General features: G+C 40.2%; 1 protein-coding gene across 1 annotated transcript in view; it reads left to right on the top strand.

Moving 5' to 3' along the window:
* ANK3 (ankyrin 3) overlaps positions 1-14019 on the top strand; it is a 204877-nt gene that overhangs the window by 159105 nt on the left and 31753 nt on the right. Inside the window, exons 29-36 of the mRNA XM_062580702.1 lie at positions 1109-1320; positions 3031-3238; positions 3789-3885; positions 6407-6635; positions 7122-7247; positions 7973-8095; positions 8572-8598; positions 10286-10367. Coding sequence (XP_062436686.1) covers positions 1109-1320; positions 3031-3238; positions 3789-3885; positions 6407-6635; positions 7122-7247; positions 7973-8095; positions 8572-8598; positions 10286-10367 — 1104 coding nt within the window. The remainder of the gene's footprint in view (positions 1-1108; positions 1321-3030; positions 3239-3788; positions 3886-6406; positions 6636-7121; positions 7248-7972; positions 8096-8571; positions 8599-10285; positions 10368-14019) is intronic.

Below are 14019 nucleotides of genomic sequence, written 5' to 3'. Positions count from 1 at the left end.
GTGGGAGCTTGCAGAGTGCTGGAAGGAAGCCCAGTGTTAAGGCAGAGTGCAAGAAATTGCATGAGAATTACATGACAGTCGTGTAATTGTCTTCATTTGGGAATAGCGTTTATATCACAGGGATTTCATTAGTAGATGTTTATGCACACGGTTGCATAATCCGTTATATTTGTGATATATCAAGGAGATTTCCTCAGTGTGTGTATATATATATATATATATATATATATATATATATAAATATAATCTAAATAATATAATATGAGTAGGTATTCTGTGCCCCATTCTGAGTCCTGGTGACCTGACATGCTGGTAATGTTGTCAAAATTCAGTGCTTCCAGCCACGTCTTTCTCTTGCAGTCATCTCTGAGGATGCTTTAAGGTTTCTGTGGGAACTGAGGAGCACAATACAGTTACCTTAGTGCATGCAGCTGAAGGCCTGATCCATGGAAGGTCCTCACTGTGGTTTCGCTGGTAGTGCTGGCAGGCAGTGCTGTCACATCCACAGTCTACCACAGGCCTTAGTGTGCAGTCAGGATTGTATGAGTGCTGCTCTGGGAGATGCCTTTCTCAAATGCCTTACCTGACCAAATTCCCATTTGTGTGCTTGGCATGGAGTTAGACGGTTCATGAACAGTCTGTGATTTCCTGTGCTTTTTCTGCAAGTCAGAGCAGTGTGAGGGAAGAGGCTGCAAATAAATATCTTTCAGAGATGTACTTGGAAAGATCAGTGCACTCATATGCTTCCATATTCAGAGCAGAAAGTGAAGGAAGTTTGACTGTCTCCTCTTGATCTCAGTGGGCTGCAGTGCTGCATCCTGAACCTGCCGTCCTGCAGCACTTGCTGCTGGTGAAGAGACTGTTACGTGCTAGAGGTTAGGGGCTTTGGCGGATCTGTGTGGCCAGTGCTGTCATCTCTCAAGGTCGAGAGCATGCAGAAGATAAAACAAAAGCTTGAATGAATAGCAATGATTTTCCTTCTATAGTAAATTTAAAATACTCTTGAGCAATTTAAGATGGATTGAAGTCCTTGCACTAATTAACAAATGTGTCCAGTATGAGTCCGGCTAGGCAATATCTCAATGTTTTAATTGTGTCTCCCTCTCAGAGCTAGACAGTGTGGAGGAACTAGAGAAGAAACGTATCTGCAGGATCATTACAAAGGATTTCCCTCAGTACTTTGCAGTCGTTTCACGAATCAAACAGGAGAGTAACCAGATTGGCCCTGAGGGAGGGGTCCTGAGCAGCACAACGGTGCCCCGTGTCCAGGCGTCCTTCCCGGAGGGTGCGCTGACCAAGAGAATTCGCGTGGGGCTCCAGGTAAGGCTGTCATCACTAGCTTCATGCGAATGATGCCTTCACGCAGAGACTTTTCTAGCGTTGTTGGCCTTCATGTGTATAACTTGCTCCTAAGGAGCCCTCTGCTCCTCAGAAGTAGGTTGCACGGTAGGTAACGTTCTGTGCCCAGGCTCTGAAATGATGCACACGTGCCAGGTGATGCCCAGGCCTCCAGCCTGGGGCAAAAGCCCAGTTCCCTTTGATTGTTGCCTTGAGTGCTGCTAAGCCTCTGAAGGAAAAGCAAAATGCTGGGAGCAGCACTCTGTAGTGCTGCCTGCCACCTTTGGGATATCCAGAGCTGCCGGCCCCATGGGGCTGCGCAGCTGCGGTGCGGTCCTAGGCACCTTGGCCAAGGAGCAGCTTGTGCCTGGACTGCCCCTTGCCATAGGGCTGTGCGTGGGGATAGAGTGTGTCCAACTGTCTGCCAGCTGTTTCCGGGTCAAAAAATCCCCATAAACATCTGTTGTTGCTTAGGACATTTACCACTGGCATTTCTAGCTATCGCTACCGAATCTGGGAAGAGCAAATAGCTTAAACTCTCCTTAGACAAACTGCGTAGAAAGTGGAGAAATATTTCACAGGAGGGATCTTTTTCACTGAGTTCTGCTAATTATCACTTAAAATTGCTTAATAACTTGATAAGTCTGGGTTCATGAAACAGGGATGCTGATTTGGATTCCATTGCCTGGAATTCACACCAAATCATTTCTCATTTGTTAAAAATTTCATATAAAGACTATTATTCTTGAGAAACTGGAAGTTCTGCTGTTACTGTTATACAGCTGCCTTAACCAGAGCTATTTAGTGTCAAAGAAACACATCTCCGTATGCACGGTTGTTGCTGCTGAGACTGCAATGTAGCTAGATAATGTCAAAACATTATGTAGTTTGAATAATGCAGCAAGTCACAGGTCAGCTTGATTGAAACAGAGACTTGAAATTAAATAAATAAATGCAAAACCACAGGACCCCCATGAGATGGCTGCCATTTTTGAATTCAAGTCTTACTTGACAAAAATGACAGAAATCATAAAACATTTCTGCCCATGTTTGAGTATTTTTCCTTTTCTTCCCGTACAAAGTTAGGAAATCTCTGAAGGCACAAAGTGGAGGTGGAAGGTCTGAAATTTGCTTATAGCTCAGCTGAATGTTAATACAAATATTTTCATTCTTTATGAATTTGACCCAAGCAAATATGTCTTTCCTGAAAATCAATAGTAGAATAGCATAGGAAACACCAAGGACAGAGGTAACTCAGGAATACAAGTGTTCTTAGCAAGCATGGGTTTCTATTTGGCAGAGATTTGAGAATGCTTCAACATCTGTGTTGTAGTAACTTGTTTAGTCTTCCTCACTTTTCAAGATTCTGCTAACAAAATAGGACTCTTTTTGTATTTTAAAAATTTATTCAATGTCACCCAGCACTGAAAATAAAAAACAAAAATGAGATTTATGATTTTGATCTACAGATTAGCTGTTAGGAAATCATAAGTGGGTTGTTGGGAAAAATATAAAGGCATGAATTGTACTAGTAATCACCCTAGAGAGCTATAGGGGAAGGCAGCCTAGGAAAAGGTAAAACAAAATTCTATAGAAAATAAAATGAAAATTGAGTTGTCTTTTAGAAAAAAATCCTGCATGTCTAAAACCAATTTGAAGCTCTAATCAGAAATATTTTCCCTGTGTTGTCAGGCTCAACCAGTTCCAGAGGAGATTGTCAAAAAAATCCTTGGAAACAAGGCAACTTTCAGTCCCATTGTCACTGTGGAGCCAAGAAGAAGAAAATTTCATAAGCCCATAACCATGACAATTCCCGTGCCACCTCCATCAGGAGAAGGTGTAACCAATGGGTACAAAGGAGACACGACACCCAGCCTTCGACTTCTATGTAGCATTACAGGTTAGACCGAATCATGCTCTTTACAGAGTTTTCTACCTTTACACTCATTTAACTGTTCAACTTTTGCTTTCCAGTGAGGGAGCATTAATGTGCTAGATCCAGTAGAGTTCAACTCTCCTGAGCAAAGCCAGCTGAGGTCATTCGAAAGGCTTATGCTGATTCCCTGGGCTTTGAATCTGGTCTCATGCCATTATAAAAGAATTCCTGCCAGCAAATACGGAATGCTACTTTATATTTAGCCAGTATGAAGAATTTCAGCCTTGGCTGTCACACACTCTTGTCAATAAAAATAGCTTGCAGAAGTAATTCTGGCCTAGTTGATATCAAGGGAAGTTTCGCTACTGAGTGTAGATAAGTCGCTTGTTTACATTAGCACCATTTTCTGGTATGTAACATATACCTTTATATATAACATGTAATTCAGATGTTTGTTCTATCTTCTCTGTTTACTTGTGAAGCAAAATAAGTTAAGATCGGAATATTCCCATGTAGTGTGTGTTGCGTATGCTATGTGTTTGAAAGAAAATCTCTGTGCTTTGTATGTACTTAGGAGGTACTTCACCTGCGCAGTGGGAGGATATCACAGGCACCACTCCGCTGACATTTACGAATGACTGTGTCTCATTCACAACCAATGTTTCAGCCAGGTATGGTAACAGAGATTGCGAAATATACCCAGGAAGTAGTTTCCCTAGACTAAACACATAGGTTGTTGTAGATCTCCTTCAGCTTTCTACAGTTCTTTTACAAGGCTGATATAAAGGGGTAGCAGACCAGATGCTTCTTTGTCACTATGTATGAGCATCTGACACTTTGACGGTTGCAGACGAAGCTTTGTCCTGGCCTTTTCTACCAGGATGATGGCTTCTGGCAATCATGTGTGTTCTTTCACTAAAGGCTGCAGTGACACATGGGATTTTCTTTTTCTGCAGACCTGTCAAACTATGGATGCTCTTCATAGTCTCCTCTATGATTTTGCTAATTTTTCATTAGGTTACAAAGCTTGAAATACTTGACTAAAAACGCAAACCCTTCTGAAACTGAAGAGGGACCAAGCACAGGAAATCAGACTGATAAGCATTATAGAGCCGTACTGTATCAGTCACTGTTGCTGCAGGAAGTGTCTTGCAGAAATCGCTGGAGATGTTTCCCGAGAGAGGACTCTGTCTTGCACCTCACACTCTTTGCATGTTTGTCTGGTGCGGGCTCTGCATCAAACTCTTAGGTAGTTGAATGGTCTTAGGAGTTGTCATATGTCTATTAAAGGAATTATATCTTGGTAAAGGGGAGAAAGAAAATCATTCTTCTGTATAGAGTTTATCTGCCTGGTACAGGAAACTAGTCTTTTCATTTTTTTCTGTCAATTAAGTTGTATAGCGGGGATTATTTGTCTGATTACCCCTTCTTTGACAAGGAGTCCAGTAGCCCGAAGGTGATAAAATCTGATCTTTGTGGGCACAGAAGACCTGCTCAGACATTGGGGTTTCAGAATTTATCCCTTAAACATACAGCTTTTGGGAGTGGTAGATCAGTCAATAGTTCAGCTCCAACTAAACAGATGGCTGATCCCAGCTGGGGCACACACAACTGTTTGCAATTTGGAAGAAAGGTACAAACTATATTTTAGCAGTTAAACCCTCCTCTGAGCGTTCACCTGTGTGCGTCTGTTTACACCACTCTAATTCCTTTGTATAACACATTAGGCATCTGCACGGCAGCTCGAGTGCTTTGAGGCTTGCACTGAGGTGATTTAGGGGAAAAAAAGTAAATTTTGAAGCAAATGTAAGTTCATCTGCTGACAAATTCTTCTCGACTGGAGAGCCATGTGGCCGTGCAAAGCCACGTTCGTGTGCACAGGCGCAGCACCTCGTCCCATCTGGCTCTGCGGGCTTGCAGCCCTGCTGCAGTGCAGAGGATAGTGGCTGAGGGAACTGTGATGGGGCAGGTGCACTGGAACCCCCGTATCCAGAGGTGGCATAATTACACTGGAGCTCTTCTTGGCCACGGGGCTCTCTGATATGAGATCAGTGCCACGCACGTATTTTCTCGATTACAATGTATGGTGCTGTTGATGAATGCTGCAGTTTCATCAGGAAGAGTTAAACAGAGCTTGCTTAAACCCACCACTTTTCCTGAGAGAAGTTTTAATAGGCTTTTTCATTTATATGGAGTTTATTATTTCAATAGCAACAGAAAAGGAAAGTTTAAAATGCTCAATTAAAAAATTTGTAGGGATTCATAAAAACATATTCTCTTTAAAAAGTAAAAGACGTTCAGTTTCTGACTTCAGCTTTCTTAGTTGAGAATTAATGTCATTTTCACAAAAATGTCATTTGCCAAAAAATCATGGTTTGAAGTGAGTTTTGATGAACTTGATGGTCTTACTTGCTGACTGAAGACTTTTAGCAGGATCTGTACAAATCATGCATCCTGGTGGAGAAAATTTATAGTGAGCTAGATTAAGAGTTTATCATATGTGCCTAACATTCGCATCTATAAAAAGCTTTATAGAGAATGAGAACTGCTGAAAGAACTGAATAGAGCAGTTGGAAATATTATAATATATATAATATATATATATAATATATATAATATTGGAAATATTATGGCAAAGATCTGAATAAAGTAAAAATCAAAATATTTATAAGCTGTATCAGAATTGTCATCAAGCTCATCTTAGGAGGAGAATATGACAGTATAACATTTATCCCATAGAGAAGCCTCACTGTGGTCATACACAGTTTTAAACTACATGGGAGATGTGATTTTGCTGTATGTACATGCAACCGAGGAGGTTGTTTTAGATTTTGTATGAATCAAATGCACAGTGAAACACCAGCAAGTTAAAATATACATGACTAGGTGGCCACAAGGAATACACCATTCCTGCAATTTGACTTCAAATTCACCTTAAAATTATCAATTTTAGAATATACTAGTGTGAAAAGACTCAAGTAAAGATCCCAACATCTCAGTGCCACATATTGCCATTTTTGGAAGCTTGAAGCTCCATTGGCAGTATAAGAAAACCACAGGTTTTACACTGGGAAGTCTGCAGGGGCAGTATAAATCCAGAATGGCCATGGATATGGGGTTTCTCTTTAAAGGTGTGAGAAATATTTGAACATAATGGAAAGTTCATTTAATGGTTCGCTTTTTCCCATGCAGGTTTTGGCTTGCAGACTGCCATCAAGTACTAGAAACTGTTGGGCTGGCTACACAGCTTTACAGGGAATTAATATGTGTTCCTTATATGGCAAAGTTTGTGATATTTGCCAAAATGAATGACCCTGTGGAATCCAATTTGCGTTGCTTCTGCATGACCGATGACAAAGTGGACAAAACTTTGGAGCAACAAGAGAATTTTGAAGAAGTTGCAAGAAGCAAAGACATTGAGGTATGTTTCTTACTCACAGCCTGGCTTCCTCCATGTAAATAGACAATCTGTTGTCCAAGTGGTGACAGGTCCTACAAAAGGGTTTCACAGCCACTATAAGCACAGTTAAGCAGAGAGAGGTTCACATTCAGGCTGTGTCAAAAATGTCTTAGAAGGAGGCCAAAAAAGGAAGGTGGAGGAGCAAGAGGACTCCAAGTGGGTCTCCAAGTGGGTGCCTCAGGCCAGCCTGTGGCAGGTTTTGGGTGCGTTGCTGTGGCGTGACCCTGCTTGTGCTTTGGGGACTGCTGACCTGGGACTCCCTCTCTGCTGCCAGATGCACAGTTGCACAAGTGGAGCTGGTTCAGCATGAGTAGGTAGCCAGTAAGACTTGCCTTGAAGGGAATCTACATACTCTAAAACAAAAATCGAGGAAATCATGCTATACTTATGAGCCTTAATCTACTATGAAAAGAGGTTTTACTGACTTCTATTTCATTGCTTTGATAGGTTCTGGAAGGAAAACCTATTTATGTTGATTGCTATGGAAATTTGGCCCCTTTGACTAAAGGAGGACAGCAGCTTGTTTTTAATTTTTATGCTTTCAAAGAAAATAGACTGCCATTCTCTATCAAGGTAAAATAATTTTTTAAAAAATCTCTTGAGTTTTTTTTTTTTTTTTTTTTTTTTTTTTTTTGCTGTGATGATGTTTTTTCAGCCCAGTGTGACCAGCTTGCCCCTAGGATGTAAGTGTCATTGTTTAACAGGTGAATAACATGGAGAGGGTGCTTTGCATGAAGCCACAAAAAAGTTACTAGCAGAGCTAGTCTGACCTCCTGAACAGTGGCAGTAGATCACTACTTCCCAGAGACTAAAAAAAGGTGAAACATTTGATAATGTATTGTACAGGAGAACAGCCTCCAAAAAAGTGCATGCAGACTACAGATCTCTGAATGACCATGAAGGGATGCTTGCTGCCCTTGGCCTTTTCATGGCCTTGGTGCAAAAGAAGGCTCTAAGCATTTTGGTGAGCACAAATGCAAAACTCGGCAGAGAGAAATGAAGGTGAGCTAAAAATGTCACTCAGTTTTATACTGGAATGTTGCTGCCCAGTTGGGCTCAACCAATGTCATGTGGTGCATGGCTTTGAGGAGCTTGTTTCCAGGAAGGGAACGTGAAGCTGATCCTGCTCCGTTACGACCGCTCCCTTTGCCTGCGGCTCCTCGGGCCAAGTCCCAGCTCAGGGTCTTGCTCTGTACCCATCAGAGAGCTGCTTTTGGAAGGGAACTCTTACAAATGCTCCAGAAACCGCCCCATGAATGAGAGCGTATTACTCCACTGTACAATAATTTCTTTTCTAGGTAAGAGACACCAGCCAGGAACCTTGTGGTCGTTTATCGTTTTTGAAAGAACCAAAGACTACAAAAGGACTGCCACAAACAGCTGTCTGCAACTTGAATATCACTCTTCCAGCACACAAAAAGGTATTTGTTAGGAAATGTAAACATTTTCCTTAGGGTTGGTTTGTTTTTATTTTTGCTTTTCTAGTTCTCTTTTTTTCCCCCTGCTAGTGATAAAGAAACCCTGACATGCCAATAATGAGAATGCTTTGGATTATGATTAAGGCTTTTTAAATTTGTTTTACTGGTTTCCTGTCTGTAGAACGCTTTTAAGTCTCTTGTTACTGTGGTGTCAAGTTCCTATAATTTTTTTGGTTCTGTTTACAGCTCATGCTTCAGCCTGCAGCTCATAGGTTTATGCTTTCAGTAACGTCATGTGTTGATTTGCATTGGATGTAAGATTTTTGTGTTTGTGTGCGTTAACATTCTGGATTTGCTTTGCCTTATAAATCAGCTTGCATTTTGTGCTCCCAACTTGGTCCTTTTCATATCCTGATATTCTTTTCCCTGCTGTCCATTATAATATTCCTTGTCTCTGCAATGCATCTTGGGACCAAAAGGAAACAGAGTCAGATCAAGATGATGAGGTAATATAAACACTGTCTTCTGTTTTTATTTCCTTCAGATTTACTGAAGAAAAGTAAATATGTTACAATACTTTTAGCTATGGCATTGAAAAGATAACTAAAGAATAACTATATCCTCGGCATCTGATATTCTGTTGCAGAACAGTAATGGTGCACAAATGTGGAGAAACAGAATTTTGTATTAAATCAAGCCTTGAATAATAGTAGTTGAAATTGTAACTCATTTTCTTCTGAAAACACAATAAAATTATAAAATTCAGACTAAGTCTATTTCTGACAAAATCAAGAAGGATGTATTCAGTGTGATTTTAGCCCTTGTAGCAACACTGCCAGTACTTTGGTAACTTGCATTTCTGAGAGGGATTTAACAGCAATGGCCTATAATATTTTACTCCTGAAAATAACCTGTATTCTTCTGATAAAGCAAAATAACCAACAGAAATTTCTAAATATGGTATATAAATCTATTTTCACCTCAGATATTTGTAGCTTAAAAATCCACAACTTGTTGGAAATTGCAACATTAGATTGTCAGGAAACTGAGTGTGTTTTATTCATTAGAGGTAGCAATAAATACAATCACTTTGTAGAAGAAACCGCATAGATATATCGCATTTGCCTACCAGCAGAGTTTCCTCTTCTTACTGGTGGCAAATAAATAGCTGTAGCCTCCTGCTGACTAAAATAAAAAAAAACACGTTCCCTACGTGTTAAAAAAATAATAATAGCAACCACATCGCTTTGTCTCCACGTGATTTGTTCCTAGTGAGTTATTATATAGCTATTACAATAGTTTTCTTTCTAAACAAACTATTATTTTCAGTCATGTAACCAAGTAAGCTGATTCTGAAGGACTTTTAGTATTTAAGACATCACAGTAGCAGCTATGCTATTGATTGCAGTGACTTGTGATGCAGTTTATGAGTTAACTATAGTAGTCTGCTTTCTAATCTGCATCTTTACATTTTATGCCTATTAAAAAATCCTTCCCATGCCTTTTTTTGTCCTTAATGTATTCACTTTAAAACCAGTGTATATTGTGGTGTATGTGCTTTCAGGACAAATTAATTTGGGGAGAAATATTTGATCAGTCTAAGTTGTACTCCTATGAATGTTTTATGTCTGTATCTGTAGTCTTTGTGTTGATCTCCTATTTCTAGCCAAACGTGGTTTATTTTATAGGGGACGGAAAGTATTACGCCATTTCTAGTAGTACGAAGCATTTGACCAAGTGATAATGGTGTAACACGGTGTTGAGGCACACCAGGGCTGAATCATGAGCTAAGTCTGCTATATAAGCCCTTGCTTCTCATAGCAGAGAGTGCCGCTGTGAGCAGGGATGTGCCTGTGGGGCCATCTCTCTGGGTGACAGTCCCTTCCCTGCTCGCTCCAGAAGGGCAGTAATTTGTGGCAGGTTTCTGCCGCCTGCAATGACTATGGTCCCCCTCCCCAGCATCTGAAATTCATTGCAGGATGGACAGGAATAGAGACAGGCTCTATCCATTACCTGGCTGCTTGCCCAAATTGCCTCCAGCATGTCATCCTGAAGCTGAACGGGACGTTTGTTCTCCTTTGTGGGAATGTGTACTCCCGAATGTGGCCCATAATACTGAGGTTTGATGGTAGCTCTGCTCCAGTGGGGGATGGTGATACTAAAGGCACCAAACAGTGGTATGTTTTGTTGCAGACGGAGAAGGCTGACCGGCGTCAGAACTTTGTCTCCCTGGCTTTACGTAAGCGCTACAGCTATCTGACTGAGCCTGGAATGAGTGAGTTGCTCTTACCAAAGTACTAAACCATATATACATGATTTCTATAAGAAGAGACATTTTTTCTATAAACGTTGTATTTTGGTGTCATTTTGAAAAAAAAAAGTATCTAAAGCAAAACTTTTGGATGGTCTGTGAACTCCTGTGTTGTGAGAGCTTGAAGAACTCTGACTGGCAAATAGCATGTGCTAATTAAATAAAAATACAGTAATTTTTAAAAGTTCCATATAGCTCTTGGAAAGTAGAATTGCAAATTAATTTCCAAAAGAGAGTCTATTCCTCTTCTCTTTGAGAGGTTAGAGAGAGAGAGCTGCCGTACCAGAATGATGCAGAAGAGCGATTTGCAAAAGTTGAGCAAGGCTGAAGAATTCTGTTCAGACAAGAACTAAAATGTTTAGATTCTTAGCCATAAAGAATTCTCTCATGTTTCATATCTTCCTCTTCTTTCTCCTCCCCTTTCCTTTTTCCTGTGTTCCCTGCAGATGCTTTTTATTCCTTGGCACCACACATTTCTTTTTCTTAGCTTATTTTCCCTTGACCAGACTCTACGTTCCTTCTACTGAAGGAAAACTCTGCTTTCCATGGCTCTGCTTTCGTTTCCCGTTAAATACAATAATGTATTTGGCTTAGCTTTGTGTCGCCTACCTCCCCTGTTTGAGGTTGATTACTACTGTTCCCTGTTCCCAGACTTCTTCTTGCCTCTTTCTCCCTCATAACTTCTCAGTTGCTGCCCTGCAACAGACCCTTTGATATAATTCCATAAAATCTATAGAAAAACTTCCTCAGATCTAGGAGTTCCCACTGGATGGCTACAGTTTAATAATCCTGTAAGATCTGTGGCTTCTTTGGATCAGATGCGCTCCAGGATGTATTACACTTGTCAGGTCTGGAAGAAGACTTCAAGCATGTAATATCTGAAGAAGCTACCAGATCTACTGAGACGTCTTGATGGACAGTTAAGGTATCGTCAAAGACAGGGCAATGGAAATTGCTTGAAATGAGTGTGATGGCTATATATGTTGCTTATAATTAGTTTATCAGGCCTCCTTGCAGGGAGAAAAAAAGAAAAGCAAAAAGTCTTATTTTTTTTCACCAACACTCTATTAAGACTCATTTGCAAAAAGCAGAAGAAAAAAACAAAACCCATTTATTGGATTGTACTCAAAGCCTGGAGAAAATATGTAGAAAGACAGTAGAAGTCCCTCTCCATTCTGTAACCAGTTCCTGTCTTTTGGCACCAGTAACTGGAAGTGAACTACCTGAGTATGCAACAAGGTATGCAGAAGTCATTGTGTTTGCCAGGAAAGGTGACAGACAGTAGCCTGGCCATCAGTGTACACACCACCTCGTGCACACACGCTAGCTTGTTGCTGGCAGCCACCACAACTGCCAGCAGCATGTTGGCATGAGGGGACGATGTGGGCTGGGAAGCCCTGCTCTTCCAAAGCACGTGCCACCTGTTACAAGGCCAGGACAGCCAAAAGGAAGTGCTCCAGTGGTCCATAATCTGCTCTTCAGTGGCCATATGTTTGCAGCTGAGAAGACCGAGGAGTGCTGAGCTGGGGAGGCATGTGGTGGTTCACTCAGTGCTTACGGTGACCCTCTGCCTGTAAGGAAGTGCATCTGGGTACACAAAAGGTAGCAAAACCCATCTGTTTTCTGATCAAATCTTGAATGCAGCATGGTAGAAGCTGCTCAGTCTGAGAGTGTCCAGTATGCTGTGATGGGAGGGAATTTTTACTGTTTTAAAATTGAAGAATGACCCAGTTCCACACTGTTTCGGTTATGTCATAGCTGCGCATCCTGGTAAATTACTGAATATTCTTTGGACCAGTTCTTCTCAACTACAATACATAGCACCAAAAAAGCATTTTAAACATGCTGGGATCCATGATTTAACACAAGATAGAGCAGTTAAGAGGGACACCAGTTGGTTTTATTGCTTTGCTAGCTGGTTGTGGCCGACTGGACCATCACAGCTCACTGGGGCCCTGTAGAGACTATTCCAAATACAAACTGCAGTTTTTGATGTTAGTTCTTTTCAAAACGATTTTGCCTTTGTGTTTTCAGACTTGGGGACTGCATGATCTTCTGGTGAATGTTAGCAGCTGCCACTCATTAATCTTCATAATAAAGTCTAGTTCCTTTAATGAAGTACACAGTGTTTGCTTCTTTGGGAGCATAATAGCAGTTTTGTGCTTTAAAAATATAATTGCAAACAAGATGGAAAAAATGGATATTTCTTGAAATAGGCTGTGCCAGTCAGGCCTAGTATTCAAGCTCTCTTCAACCTAAATGTTCTACTACCGTATCACCAGCCATCCGCCTCACTTTCTGGGCTTTGATTGGCATTTATAGACCCAGCACGTTTCTCCTTGCAGGATATGGACCTGTGGTATACTGAACATTTATTTATGTATTATTCTGTATAAGTGTGTGTGCTTTAAGCCTTAATAGTTTAATATTAGTTTTATCCTGTTTCTTTCACAGTGAATTACTGTCTATACGACAGATAAAATTATTAGTATAACTTCAGAGAAAGGTGTGTTGAATACGTTCCTTGGGTATTTTAGCTCGATTTCTAACTCTAACTCAAAGGAAAAAAAAGGAAAACCCTCTCAGTTACTTTCAGTGTCAACTCTCTGAATGTTATGGCTGTATCAGAGGATATGTTTGCTGTAATGGGATTCCCAGAAATACTGTCTTCTGGCATGAGTACCTCCTGTAATGTAAAATATGGTTGATGATGATTTGCCTGGAATGTCTATGAATAAGCTGGGTGTTTTGGGGATGATAACAGTTTACAGATTTGTCCTTACCAGTAAGTTTTGCATAATATATTGTTCTCTGACCGCTTTTCTAATGTTACCTTTTGAGAAATGCAAAGTTGAACAGGTCTGTCTTTGAGCTGATATCAGAAATCTCCTCAAAAGGTACCAAGACACTACATCTTGTAGAAAAAGTGTACTCTTCTTTTAATGGCCTCTTGTGAAATGATTTTGTGAGGTTTACATATTTGTGCATAATACCGCATATAAAATGTATTACTCCATGTGCTTGTTTTGACATGGTATCTTGTGCATGAATAAAAACTGATTCAGCTGCTTTGCTTGCTCACGTTTATCATAAATCATACATTCCATTTTTCATGTATGACATATGCTTCTTAAAATCATTTCATTTAAAGTTTTACTTTAGTTTTCATTTAGTTTTACCAAACAAAAGGAGTATCGCATGAGAAACAAATGCAAAAGTTCCTTTTCTTTATTTATTTTTATTATTTTCTAAAATACTGACTCAGAAAAGCTCTTGCTCTTATTGGCTTTGTGAGTGTGAAGCATATCCGAATTGTGCATGGGAGATACAGATTTGAATTTATTCTAGTTGCTTCACAGTTTGCACATCAATTGCCTGTCACTTAAAGGGTTCTGCATGAAATAATTGAGTGGTTTTTTAAAAAAGATTTTAGCTATATAATGTCATTTTACACAAGTTTATATTTTGTATAGGTACAATATCTGAATAGAACAACAAGAATAGAACAAGAGAAATTTTTACAAGGATAATTCTAATAGGTGTGCAAAGCAGACGTACCTAAACAGGCAAAATAGAACTGATACAAGTATTTCAGAACTAGCACATCAGAAAGTCA

Source organism: Rhea pennata, chromosome 7 (assembly GCF_028389875.1).
Source record: "Rhea pennata isolate bPtePen1 chromosome 7, bPtePen1.pri, whole genome shotgun sequence".
In the NCBI taxonomy this organism is placed as follows: Eukaryota; Metazoa; Chordata; class Aves; order Rheiformes; family Rheidae; genus Rhea; species Rhea pennata.
This window is presented reverse-complemented; position numbering and strand designations above follow the sequence as displayed.